Source organism: Nelumbo lutea, chromosome 7 (genome assembly GCF_056320005.1).
Source record: "Nelumbo lutea isolate HS-2025 chromosome 7, American lotus-T2T, whole genome shotgun sequence".
Classification (NCBI taxonomy): domain Eukaryota; kingdom Viridiplantae; phylum Streptophyta; class Magnoliopsida; order Proteales; family Nelumbonaceae; genus Nelumbo; species Nelumbo lutea.
The window spans coordinates 3,870,634-3,884,243 of NC_142690.1; the positions used below are offsets into that span (position 1 = coordinate 3,870,634).

The window sequence follows — 13,610 nt, forward strand, 5'->3', positions numbered from 1 at the left end:
CGGCTCTCTACAGTGCGATGTCTTCTGTAATCAGGAAAAAAGTGGAAGAAATCACGAGACAAACATTTATTATGAGGGCTTTAGATGAAAAACTAGAAAAAGCAGAGATGACAAAAGAGATGAGAGTAATAGAGCTGACAGTCTGGCACTGGTTTTTATGGAGGAGGTTTCTTTTCCGAGCGTAGTGTGTCCACAGTTTTCAATTTGTTTCATTTTTAAGTGATGCAAGAAAAGGAGCAATTTATGGATGCGATTAGTTGTCGAGCGTTATATGAAGAGTGCTGCCACAGTTCTGATTAATTCTGCCATAGTCACTAATAAGAGAGGACGATTTGGAAGTCCGGCACAGTTTCCGTCGCTGACATCTTCGTCTTTGATGCTGGGGCTGGGTTTGGATGGAGTCCAAACCCAAGATGCAGCAACTTTAAATCGAGTCTGACATGTTATGATTTTGCTCTCATTGCTTCAGCCACTCTGTCGCTTTTTAAACTATTTTGGGCTTTCCTTTTTATATGGAGATTTCATCGGGAAACCCAAGATATGCAGTGCCAGTGAGGGGAGAGGATGAGGACGGAAATGGAGGGGAAGTGACATCAAGGGTTCAATCTTTGTCGGTTTTGTCTGGGTCTGCTGCTGCAAATAGGGATAACATGGAAAAAGATATAGAGGGAGCAGAGAAATGGAAGAGCAGCAACAGTGGTCTTTCTTTTCTTTGGATTTGTCTGCAGAGCCGTTTCTGAAGGATGTTGTTTCTGAAGGATGTTTATGAAGGATGCCATGAACGAGAGGGGAAGAGCAGCAACGGTGGCATCTTGGATGCAAGTGAGAACGTCAGTCTCTCTGTGAGAGGTTTTTGCAACAACGAAACCCATGAGGTCTCTCTCTCTCCTTCACCTTCATTCTCTCTCGTTCCCTTCTTTTAATTCAATCACCATATACTCGTGATGTTTGTTTATTTTGAGGATTCGTTGGGTTTGAAAGGTGAGGGTTTTGATGAATCAGCGTTTTTTTTTTTCTGTTTTTTAAAAAAGAATAAAAAAATAAAATTGTCTTTTTTGTCTTTTTATGTTAATGGGTGTTAATGGTAATAAAAGTATTAATCAGCTTAGTAAATTTTTAAACAGTAAGAATACACTTAGTAAATTAGCGAAATTATAAGGGTAGTTTAAAAAATTTACCCTTTAACCAAACATAGGAAAAATACCATTGGGCGAGCGATCATGTGAACAGTGGATCTAAGTATCTAATTAATCTCACTCTCTCGATTGCTCGCAGCAGCAGCAATTCGTCTGACTCTGAGGTACGATTTTTTTCATTTGCATTCCCAGTTACCTCTACTCGTTTGAATCTCTATGGTTCTCAAAAATCCCTGACGAATATATTTTTAATTTCAACACTTGTTGATCGGATCTGAACTTCAACTATCTCTTCTCTAGAGCCTCGTTAATGGTCAATACATAGCCATAACCGTCATACTTCGATCTGCATTCCAGTGCACGATATCATCCCACACTTGACTGACATTTTGTGTTTCTTATCTGTGAATCTAATTTAATTCACTATGGTTGTTTCTTAACAGAATACTAACATTTATATTCGACTTATTTCCACGGAAGAACTTGGTTTTATCTTCTGAATTCTAGTAAAGTTGGGGTGGTGTCGAAATCTGCACATTTCGAGATGACTCAACAACCCCATATTGCGGTGCTTGGTGCTGGAATCTTTGTTCGAACTCAATACATTCCTAGGCTAAGAGAGATAGCCGATACTGTGGTTGTTAAATCCATTTGGAGCCGCACTGAGGTAATTCATTTAATTTCTGCTCGTGATCTTCTTTATATTGGTGCTCTGCTTTGCAATTTTTCAAAATTTATTTCTGGTTTTATCCCTGTCCATTTATCAAAGTAGAAATCTGCAAGAGCTGCTGTAGAGCTTGCTCGAGAATTTTTCCCAAATATAGAATGCAAGTGGGGTGATGAAGGTCTCGATGCCATCATTCAAGATAGCTCAATTCGTGGAGTCGCAGTTGTTCTTGCTGGACAGACTCAGGTATGGCCATGCGTCCCCAGTTTTAGCAGTTATGACTCTCCCTATATCCTCCCACATCCTTGGGTTTCTGTACACCAATGTTGTTTCCCCTTTCTACATGATAATTTTCTAAGTTTCTTTTTCCTTTTGCCCATATTGAAAAACTCAATGCCTCACATTGATACTGGAGATGTGATAGGTGGGAGAGGGAAGTTCAAACCGATCTTATTAGTATTTCTTTGATGGCGTGGAATCAATCATAAAGAAAAAAATAATGTACAATAATAAATCAAAATAAATATATTTATTTGCACATCAAATCTTGTTGAGGTGAGCAAAGCTATAGCAGAGTTGATTGCCCTTCACCATAGCCTCAAAATAGCCCTAACTTGGGTTTTGAGAGGAGCCTTATGGAGGGTGATTTGTGGGGAAGGATTTCTTGGACGATTGGCACATCCTACAGTCTGCGGCACTGAACTAACAACATTAAGGATGTCCATTTTGCAGTAATGAAATTCAATACCTTGGTTGTTGAAAATAAAAATCATCTGGGATGGCAAGTTGGCCAGTGATGTTCTGACAACCCTGCCAGAAGTGGTGCTTTCGGCTCTGGTATATAGAGGGGCCTTCATTGTCGTATGCTCAGGTTCTTTTATTGTTCCATTAGTAGTTCTTTTGGTAGGGAGACAGGTTCCTATTGTAGTTTTGCTTTAGAAGTTAGAGCTAGACACTTGTATCATTTCTCTATGTTTTAATAATCCTTTGATTTTTCTATCCTCAAGAATATTTTAAAGGAATTTTCTATATATTATAGATATTTTAAACTAGAGAGCCTTATAATTAAGACCAGTGAAAAGACAACAAGCCCCTTCTATTTGTTGGTAGCAACCTACCTACTGGGGGCTTTATTTTGTTTACCCTGCCCTTAATTAAGTGGAATGCCTTGTTGACGAAAAATAGGGGCTTACTCAGATAATTAAGGTACAAAGGAATTTCTTTAGAAATACCGCTTTTGTTATTAAACCATCTTAGCCTTTACTTTCTTGAAAATTAACAATATAGAAAGGTAAAAGTTAAAGACATAAACTGTATCTTCTGCTCACTTTGTCTTCCCCATTAAAAAAATATATATATAGAAACAAATCTTTCCTACTTGGCATCCCACCAACGCTATCATTGTCCTATTATTGGCATCCATCCCACCCCTTGGATGAGATAATTTGCAGTTTTCATTATCATTGAATAAGTTAAAACTCAAGTGAAGATTTTCCTTGTTTTGTTCTTTTTATTCTAAATATATTGTATCTTTTACTATTAACATGAAATTATGTCTTGGAGAGTGGACGATGGATACTATATTTTTATGGTGAATGGAGGCTCATTAGCAGAAGCACTTCAACTTTTATAAGGTTGCCCTAGAACGTATATATCTAAAATGTTGAAGGTTTTAAATCTAGGGGAAGGGGAATTAAACTGCATACTGAGGTATACCTATTCAATATTTAGCTTTCTAGCATACCGTCCTTGACAACTAATTGCTACCTATCCAAAAGGAAATAAAATAGAAGTCATAAAGGAAAAGCATTATGTGAACAAGAAGTTGTAAATCACGATTTTTTAATACAAATAATCAGAGTTAATGATGTCTAGTAATTAATAATGTATATTTCCACTATCAAAGTTATTAGTGGGCCTAATGAAACATCCCAATAAGCAATGGAGAAGATATCATGGTTTTTCTAAAATAGAATTTTGGTTGTCAAACAATGAAATCCCTTTGGCCTTTTTATATAGAGTTAAAAAACCTTCTGAATCTTTAAGCTAGCAAGTTTAAAAAAAGTCGAGAGAGAGAGAGAGAGAGGATGAAGCATTTTTTAAGCCACAGGGTTGAGTCTTAATCAATTTATCTCGAATCACACAAACCGATCCTATCAGGCCACTTAAGCTTCTTATCTTGTCAAACTATTATATCCCCCACCCACCAAAAGGACAGTCCATTTGAGCCTTATATCCCACAATGTATTGGAGCTTTCTCCAAGGGGTATTGACTACCTGATACCATCAGCTCCAATTGAATAAACAATCATTTCAGGGTGGGATAACCATCAAGTTTGCCACTATTATCTTACCTATTCCAAAATAGTGGTTGGCTTAGTTTCTAGATTCAGGTAGGTTCTTAACAACTTTAAAAAGGTACTCATTTCCATTGAATTTATTTTCTTGCATGCCCTGTTAACCTGTTCTAGCTACTATTTCAACTGCCCCATCATTTTGCTCATAAAGTCTTAGTTCTGCCTCAATTTTCTATCAGACGCCTGGATTGGAGAAAGTTAAGAGTTCTTCTGACATGTTCAATTACTTATTACAGGTGGATATTTCATTGAGGTTGCTAAGGGCAGGGAAGCATGTTCTCCAAGGTGAAGCATTCACATTAATCTCTGTTGCCTTAAAAAGGCATGCAATATTGTCGGTTTTTTTTTTTTTAAGTCAGAAAATTGGGAAATGTACTTCAGGATTTTTTATATTCAGAAAGAAGAAACCCTGCTGGCTTTTCATAATATTATTCTTACTATCATTGCAATGGTTATAATTTTGGTTATAATAGATCCTTATGATTAGTATCACCAATGGAACATTAACTACTTTGTGATTCTTCCTCTGTGCATAATTCTAAATGTTGCCTTTTTCATTTGGTTTTGCCTTCTTTGTTGCTCGGAATATATGGTGGAAATGAAGAGAAACCAGCTGCAGCCTGTAAGTCACAATTCACATCCAATTTAATTGCTGTAGGATTTTTCTTTATGGTTCTGTAGAATTCAATTTATCATTACAGCATACAGATAGAACCAAAGGAAAGAGATCTTTGTGGTGAAACAGTACAATTTCATCTACTTTGGAAAAAAATATTTATTTTCCCATTAATTTGCCTTTCCACTACTATTATGGACGTCTTGTGCAGGCATAACCACAGATTTGAAGATTAAATTAAATAATTTGTTATCAGTGAGGACATGTAACTTGTTATATGCTTAACTAGATTGCATAACTGCGATATAGGTAGAAGATACTTGCATGTTTTTGTACCATTCCATTTTGTTTACTAACAAGCTTTGTGTTTTTTTTTTTTTTAATTCTTTTTAGCTGTTAGTGAGGCAAAATCTGCACTGTCATGTTATAATTCCCTATGTGCCAATTACCCTCGTCAATCACTGTGGGCTGTTGCAGAAAATTATCGGTTTGAACCAGCTTTTGTGGAGGTATTTGTTACTTTCATATCTAGTTTGCTTCTGACTGATCAGTGTCATAGGCAACTTATTCGCTTCTTCCTAGCACTCAACATAAATAGTTGTTGAATTTTTGCAGTGCAAAAAACTTATGAATGATATTGGTGAAATGATGTGTGTTCAAGTGATTGTTGAAGGATCAATGAACAGTTCAAATCCTTACTTCTCAAGCTCCTGGAGGCGTAATTTCACAGTAAGCTTTTCCTTAGTTTAACTGATAGTGAATAAGTGATAGTGTTTATACACACTTTTGTTATTTGGATTATCTCAACAATTGGCTACCTCTTAGTGAAATATCCTTGTAGCACTTTTCATTTTGTTTAAACCTAGCAAGGATGGATGCTCCCTCAACTAACACACCTTTCCATGTAACATATTTACTTGAGAAATATAATGTTGCTTTTCACAGTAAGAGTTTCTTTAGTTGAACTTTTTGTGATAAAGTTTGTAAACATGCTTTTGTTGTTTGGATGATCTTGACAATGGATTACTCTGTCTGATATTATTGTAGCATGTTTTTACTTGAATGTAACAAGGATGAATGTTCCTTACCTGACAAAAGCACCTTATCATGTAATGAATACTTCATAAATAGAATGTTGCATATTGCATTTTCCATCTATAATAGATATTAATATTGAACCATATTCTCTCACTCCTCTTTCTAGTATGTGTCTGCTCTAAGTTGCTTTAAATGACGTCTTGGCTATCCACATCATGTATTCTATTATTATCTCATGTCTGTGGTTCCATCACTGAGATGCATTTCTAATCCAAGTATTAGTTATTGAAGTTTTATGAAGTAGTATGTTTAAGATGGACGGTACATACATGAACATCTCTTAGCTAACTCTAAAACAAGTGCTAATTGAAAGAAAAATTAAGACAAGTGGGCTAGGGGCAGACCAAAAGCGACATGGGTTGAAGTAGTAAGAAATGATTTAAGGGACAACAAACTAATAATGGATATGGCACTTAACAGAGTGGAATGATTAACCCCATATAGTTGGGACAAGGCTTAGTAAGTTGAGTTTGAGTATAAAAAAGTAAGACAAACAAATTTCTTTTCATTAATGAATCTTTTTACTGATAAAAAAAAAAGTCTTGTCCCAACTATATAGGGTCATCTACATGAATCCTGTTCCACTATTTTGTTCTATTTGGTGTCATATCCATTATTAAATTATGAGTCATTAAGTCATTTCTTACTACATTCCATGTCCTCTTTGGTCTGCTCCTAGGTGTCTGACTCTTCCAGCCCCTTCAACTTGTAACAGGCCACTTCTTATGGGTGTTGTAAATGGTCTTCTCTGAATATGATCATACCATCTTAGTCTACTTTCCCTCATTTTATCACCTATTGGAGCTACTCATAGGTTCCTTCAAATAATCTCATATCCTTCCTAGTTTTCCCATTCATCCATCTAGACATTCGCATTTTCTACCACTCATTTTTGGACATCTTTCTTAACTACCCAACACTTTGCACCATACACCATTGTTAGTCTTACAACTGTTTTATAAATTTTTCCTTTTATGGGTGACATTTTGCCCATCCTGCTCTAATTCTATGGGTAACATTTTCCTCAATCTCTCCCTTGTTATGGATTACCAAACTGAGGTAACAGAAGAGGTCACATTTGGTTATTTTGTGGCATTTGTACCATTGCTATTAAAATTACAGTGCATATATTCTTTTTTAGCCATACTTATTTTAATAACTATGCAAAGTAGTTATTACTCTAGGAAATATTTAGATTTAAAAGATACAAAAAGTACACATTTTCCATGGTATTCTGCCATTTCATGTTATTTTTAATGTGCATATATACTAATGATGATATCTTTGGCACCAAAATATCATCTCATACTATATATTTCTGCTTCGTAGCAAACTACTATAATCTGAAAAGTGAAATCATCTGTCAACTTATTCTACACATTCTTTTAGAAGGCTTAAGCCTTGAGGTATAGGCGAGGCACATAGACTTTGCCTCAAGTATCAATGATTACTTGGTGATTTAATGCACATGATATATATATATATATATATATATATATATATATATATATATATATATATATATATATATATATATATATATATTATGCATTTTATAATTAAAAATATATGGAAGAAGCACTTCAATAATTATGGGCCAAATAAAAAGAGTAAAAATAAAAAACTAATAAGGTAAATCAAGTTCTATTAGTTTCTCTTAGGGTTGTATTCAATGCAAAAGGGGTCACTCAAGTTTTTTTCTCTTGGATAAATTAAGTGAGATTTTTTTCTTATTATTCTAAATCTAACATCTCAATTTTGTTATTTTTTCCATTTCTTTTCCTAGTGGATCTTTTTTCTTTCTTTTTATTTATTTATTTATTTATTTTTGCATAGATCAAATCAACTAAGTTGTTTCCTTTCTTCTAAACATTTGGATGACCATAAATCTAATAATCAATTATATAGATGATTCTTCATATATTTCCTTTCTTCTAAATTGGTCATTTGAATAATTTGAGAACTTTGAATTTTGAAAAATGAAATGTAAAGTGTTTATAATTTTTAGTTGATTAGTTATTATTTTATTTAATGCTTAATTGCTGAAACGTATTGCTTATAAATTTCTATTTTATAGATATTTGTACTTTCTATCATTCTAATTTGGTATATTATATGCTATTTTTATCAATTTATAAACTTTAATTAATTTTTTCTTAAGCTTTGAGGCTTACGCCTCACCTTTTTGGGCCATTATGCCTCAACTTACACTAGTGAATTTTTATCAACCTCAAGCTTTGAGGTTTCCACTCTATCATATTCTAATTGCTTACTGAAATTTTGGATCAACCTTACACTAGTTCTTCTATTTTGCAGGGAGGTTTTATTCTAGATATGGGGGTACACTTCATTGCAGGATTGAGGATGGTAAGCTCATTATCAGTTTCATGTTTCTAATTCAATTGCTTTTTGGTCAAATATAATGCTTTTGGTTTATTTTGGCACCATATCCTGGTGTTGTTGTGGACTATTTCAATACTATGCTAATTTCTGATTGTCAAGATCATAGATCATGAGTTAACTAAAATTTCGCAGACTTGTCTATTGGGAGAGATGATGGGTCCTTCTTCAATATCCTGATGATTTCATGTCTGCTCCAGTGGCCTGTATTGGCTATACCGCTATACAAATCTTGTCCCACCATTGTGCTTGATCAAGAGACATGTTTTCTGTCATTTACATCAGATCATTTTTACCACTTCAGACACATTTTCTTTGGTCTTCCTCTTGCTCTGTCCTCCTTTGTCTTGCCACTCATTTATTTCAGCATTCTCACCTCAGATACTTCTTTTTTTAGCATGTTTCTTGACTACTCAACACTATATGCCATATAACAGTGCTGGTCTTATATCTGTCTTACAAAATTTTCCTTTTAGTTCCAGAATATCCTGGTAGTTCTGCAAAGTGCTTACCCATCCTTCCTCCCTACAAAATAAAAAAATAAAAATAAAATAAATTTGCAAGTGTAGAACAGAAAGAGATTAATTATTCCAATTTCCCAATTACAGACAGTTCGGCGCACCTCTTACCTTAAAAAATATGCCTATTTCTTCCCTTCATCAGGTTCCAAATATAGTGAAGTATGCCATGTTCAAAAAAATTAGACCTTTTCTTTGAAACCGTCAGGAGGCCATATGTTACCTCCAAAATTGATAAATGATCTAAACCTTGGAGGAGAATTCACAACGAAGAAGAGGATTTGCACCATTCATTCTTTACTCCAGCATAACAAGCATAGATTTCCCAAGTACCAATAGATGGTGGTTCAGTTGGTAAGGTCTTTAGCTGGTTGTAGTGGGAACTTGGGATCAAATCCCGCTGTCACCAGGGTTGGGTGGTTAATGGGTATGGGGGACAGGCGGCCCCCCATTGTGTAACCCCATGAAGAAAAGAAAGAAGCATAGATTTCCCAAGTCTCTACTATTCAGATCAAGGAGTTGATGGTAAGGGTTTTATTTTATCAAGTTTCTATTACACAAGATTATGTGGTTAATGGTGAGGATATACATTTTTTTTTTTTCAATTCAATCGTGTTGCAAAACCTATTTCAATTAATGCAGAAGAACATGCACAAGGTACATTTAGATTTGAGACATATTCCGTCAGAGCATAAGCCTCACACTTGTTGAAACATTGAAGAATATGCATTCAATTTATCCATCTAATCAGGTTTTATTATAATAAGATCATTATTGTCCAACTCTATCTACCATCCATCTGATAATAAATGCTGGTCTCATGATTATGTTTAAATGAACAGATTGTTGGATGTGAGGTGACCACAGTGTCTGCTATTACTTCTCATGTAGATACAACTTTGCCTCCACCAGATAATATATGCTCTCTCTTGTAAGTTTGTAAAGCATGACATTAATTTCCAAGTACATGTTTGTGTGTGTATGTGTATGCAAGCACATCACAACTAAGCTTGGCAATGAGAACTCAGGTGTTTCTCTGCCTCTGTAGTCAATTGGAAAATGGATGCTCTGGAGTATTTGTAATGGCAGTCTCCACAAGATCACCAAAGGTATGTGCAGAAAGGATTCCTCTCATAATTGCCTCGAATCTTAGTCTCACTTTTATGCCTACTTTAAGACTCAAGCATTATTTAGTGCATTTAGATATTCTGGCGTGTTGTTGGCTCAAGGGGAACATTACAAATTGAGCGTGGAAATAAAGATGGCCTGCATGGCTACAGTGTAAGTAGAAATTGTCTCAATACCAATATACCAATGGAAATTTATATGGAGAACTTCCGATTAGTAGTATTGCGACTCTCCACTCTCTAGTCCTTAAGTGGAGAGTAAACTGATTTTTTTTCAAGAATTAAAGATTCCTAATATATCTGTCTTGCCATCTGTTACAGGTTTCGTTTTACACAGCTGATGGACGCTGTGAAAGCTCCTTCTACCCTTTTAGTGGGGTTAATGAAGAGCTGAAATCTTTTGTACATGATATTGGACAGTCCTCATTTAAGGTAGCATACATGTCAATACCATTTTATTCTACCCTATTTTATGGGCTATTTCCTCTGTCACTAATGTTCTTGGCATGGAATGAATTTTTTCATTGGTTTTCACTTGTTCATCCATTAAATGAAGTATTGATTAATGCTGAACATACCAGACCATCCAATATGAGAGGCATAAAGTATTATATTTAGTTCAATTGTCCCTTTTTGTTGTGAAGTGCCCAGCATTGAATAGGAATAGAGGGAAAAAAGTGAAGTGTACGTGTCAGATTATTTAGTTCAATTATTTAAATCAGTTTCATGGCTTTCAAATCTCCTTTTGTTGTGAAAATTACTTACCCAGACAACATTGTTTGAATTACTTTCATACTCAACTATGTTTGTTATCTGGGTATAGGCATTAGTGTAAAGTTTTGTTTGGTGGAACTAAACTAACCTCTGAACTCTTATGTGCCCATTTGGGAGGGCTTTAATGCAGCAATTTCTGGCGTTACTTGAGCTAAGGAACCTGAAATGCCGTGAAGCCGTGTTTGGTAAAAACCCAGAAAGTTGGAAATAGGCTTACGAGTGCTGCAAAATCAACTTTCTGGTGAAGCTATCTCAGGTAGCTTCTCCGAAGTGGCTCAGTCGATGCAAAAGCCCTCCCAAACAGGCTCTAAAAATTTTGCTTTTAAAGAATCAGGTGGCTGTTCTATTAAACATCAGATCACACCTCTGTATTCTGAAAATTCCTCTTAAATTCTCATAGGTGACTCCTTTCTAAATAAGTTCAGCATTAATTTAAGTCTTTTGACAATATTTCCCTTTGACAGTTTTTCCACTGACCATAGAAGTCCCAAAAATTGTCCCCATAAAGTATAATAAGATTCATCCTCATCCATGCCTTATCCCAACTAAATGGGGTCAGCTACATGAATCCTGTTTTGCCAATTTATTCTGTTTAAAGCCATATCCACTGTTAAATTATTAGTGCTTAAATCATTTCTTATTACTAATATCCATATCCTTCTTGGTCTATCCCGAGCTCTTCTAGCCCCTTCAATGTCTAACAAATCACTTCTAACTGGCGCAGTTGGTATAACAATATTGCTCTTTGACAGTTTTGCCATTGACCATAGAAATCCCAAAAATTGTCCCCATAAAGTATAATATTTAAGATAATAATGTAGTGCTTATTATATGATATGCAATATCTTACATAGCATATAAAATATCTTATATATTATACAATGTTATATTATATAAAAAATAATATAATAATATTATGTTATGCATAATAGTATAACCTAATTTGGTCTAATATAATATATTATAGATATATCTTTTATGATTGTATAAAAAGATTGTGGGGCCCAACTGCATGCACTCTTTTTCATAGCTCATCCTCTTTTAAATGAGATTTCCTTAGCAGAGTAAATAAATAAATAATCTCAGATATTTATCTGTAGATCATACAGTGCTGACATGGATCCCAGTATTCCGTGCAAATATAATATCATCTCAAGATGAGTAAATTCATGGCATTTGAAGATGTTGAATTACACAGATGTATTTGCACTTTTCAGAAAAGTGCAGAACTTGCAAGATGGTTCCTTTTTACCAGTTATGATAAAAGAACCGCTTACTCCTCCACATGCCATTTTTGCAGTGATAAAATTTACTGTGCACTAAGAACTTGTAGTAATAATATTCTTTCCCTATAAAAAAAATGCCCTTCTCTGGTGGTTAAATTCATCTACTAATCAGGATTGTTCAATTTACCAATGAATTAATCCACAAGGTTGGAACAGATTGATGTAGTAGATGTAGGATTATCTATCCAGGTCCCCTATCTGATCAACAATCTGGATTGGCCAGAAGATCCATCCATCCACATGGCTAATATAGATTGGGTCATGTAGGAAAGCTCCCTTCTTAACCCAGTTTAGGAAGCCCTACCCAAATGCCAACTCAATCCACCCACCACACAAAAACCCTTGAGCAACCTTGTCTAGAAAGGGCATAACTGCTATCTTATTTGTCTGCTTTATTACAGGAGGATGGTAACCATGAGGCTGAGCCACGCAGTTCTTTCATTGAAGGTGCCCGAGATGTTGCTGTCTTAGAAGCAATGCTTGAATCTGGTATGAAGCAGGGAGCAGAGGTTACTGTCAAAAGATTCTAGCCAAATGCCAGTCATCTTATTCACATAGTTGGCCAGCTTGTAGATTATGCAGGAACTGCTAAAATTTTTTCTTCCTCTCCATGTGAGGCATAACTTTAAGATAGTTGCCAGGCGAAACAATGGAACACAGATCCGTGAAACAGATATCAAGGATGATGCCCTTTTTCTTACAAAATGTGTACTATCGTATTGTGGAAATGATACAGATTACAGATGCATGAGAAGGGGGCATTCGTCGGTGAGTTGGTGTAATGGGTAAATGCAACTAATTAGTACTGGTATCTTTTCCCTATTGTGCGTACGGAAACCTTCTAAGGTTAGGAGTAAAAAACAAATGGCACCAGATTACCCCCAGTATGACTACGAGTCTACGAGGCTTTGACATCTTTAAGCCAACTATCGAAACTTTGCATTGTTATATGAAAGAAAGTTCAATGAAGGAATTTTCTGCTTAAATAAAGGGCCAAGTTCAAGGTACTGATATTTCATTCAACTGAAACTCCCGTCTTTTTTTTCTTTTTTCTTCTTCCGATCTCGTCAGTAGAATTGTCATGTCATGTTTTATCATCTAAAACAAATCCATCATATCTTCATGTATCAGTGAGCCTGGAAAATGATAGGTAGCATACGATATGCACAGATGCGTTTCAATGTTTTGAACCATGAAAGGAATAGGCATCGTGTTCTTGTGGGAGGTATAATGGGAGCCTGGAGTATGGACAGCCCCGATATCTTACGAGTGGAAGGTTAGGTCGCCTCCCATAAAGGTTTAAAACATAATAAATATTCAGTCTTTGACCTTCAATTCAAGAAGCCCTTTGCTTTATTACTTCATGGCTTAAAGAATGAGGACCCTACATGACATCCTGCGGGAAATAGTTTTGCCCAATCTCCTAAACTATAGGCCCGATAGCAACAATGTTTTTGAATCATCGTTGACCCAGATGGTCGGACCATTAGTCTCAGAAATTGTCCAGTCAATTGGTTCCGTTTTACCCTTAACCTGTTCCTGGGTACCATTGACTTGGCCAGAGAACTGCTGACCCAAGCAATCAAACTGTCGACTAATTTGACCCAGACAGTGATTTGCAGTTTAAGAAA

At 35.4% G+C, this 13,610-nt stretch overlaps 1 protein-coding gene across 3 annotated transcripts; it reads left to right on the forward strand.

Moving 5' to 3' along the window:
* The first annotated feature begins 535 nt into the window (after window positions 1-535).
* Window positions 536-12,799, forward strand: LOC148844710 (NAD(P)-binding Rossmann-fold superfamily protein). Of its 3 annotated transcripts, none has more exons than XM_088953860.1 (13): window positions 536-875; window positions 1,617-1,803; window positions 1,909-2,049; window positions 4,397-4,445; window positions 4,765-4,782; window positions 5,170-5,285; window positions 5,392-5,505; window positions 8,191-8,241; window positions 9,635-9,723; window positions 9,841-9,901; window positions 9,996-10,073; window positions 10,241-10,351; window positions 12,381-12,799. In XM_088953860.1, the coding sequence occupies exons 1-13, from the start codon at window positions 871-873 to the stop codon at window positions 12,507-12,509; spliced, it is 1,149 nt and encodes a 382-aa protein (XP_088809986.1). In that variant the 5' UTR covers window positions 536-870; the 3' UTR covers window positions 12,510-12,799. The 3 variants fall into 3 exon arrangements, with proteins under 3 accessions (XP_088809986.1, XP_088809987.1, XP_088809988.1); XM_088953861.1 differs by lacking the exon at window positions 536-875 and adding an exon at window positions 1,184-1,300 and having other exon boundaries at window positions 1,580-1,803; XM_088953862.1 differs by lacking the exon at window positions 536-875 and adding an exon at window positions 1,184-1,300.
* Window positions 12,800-13,610: the final 811 nt, after the last annotated feature.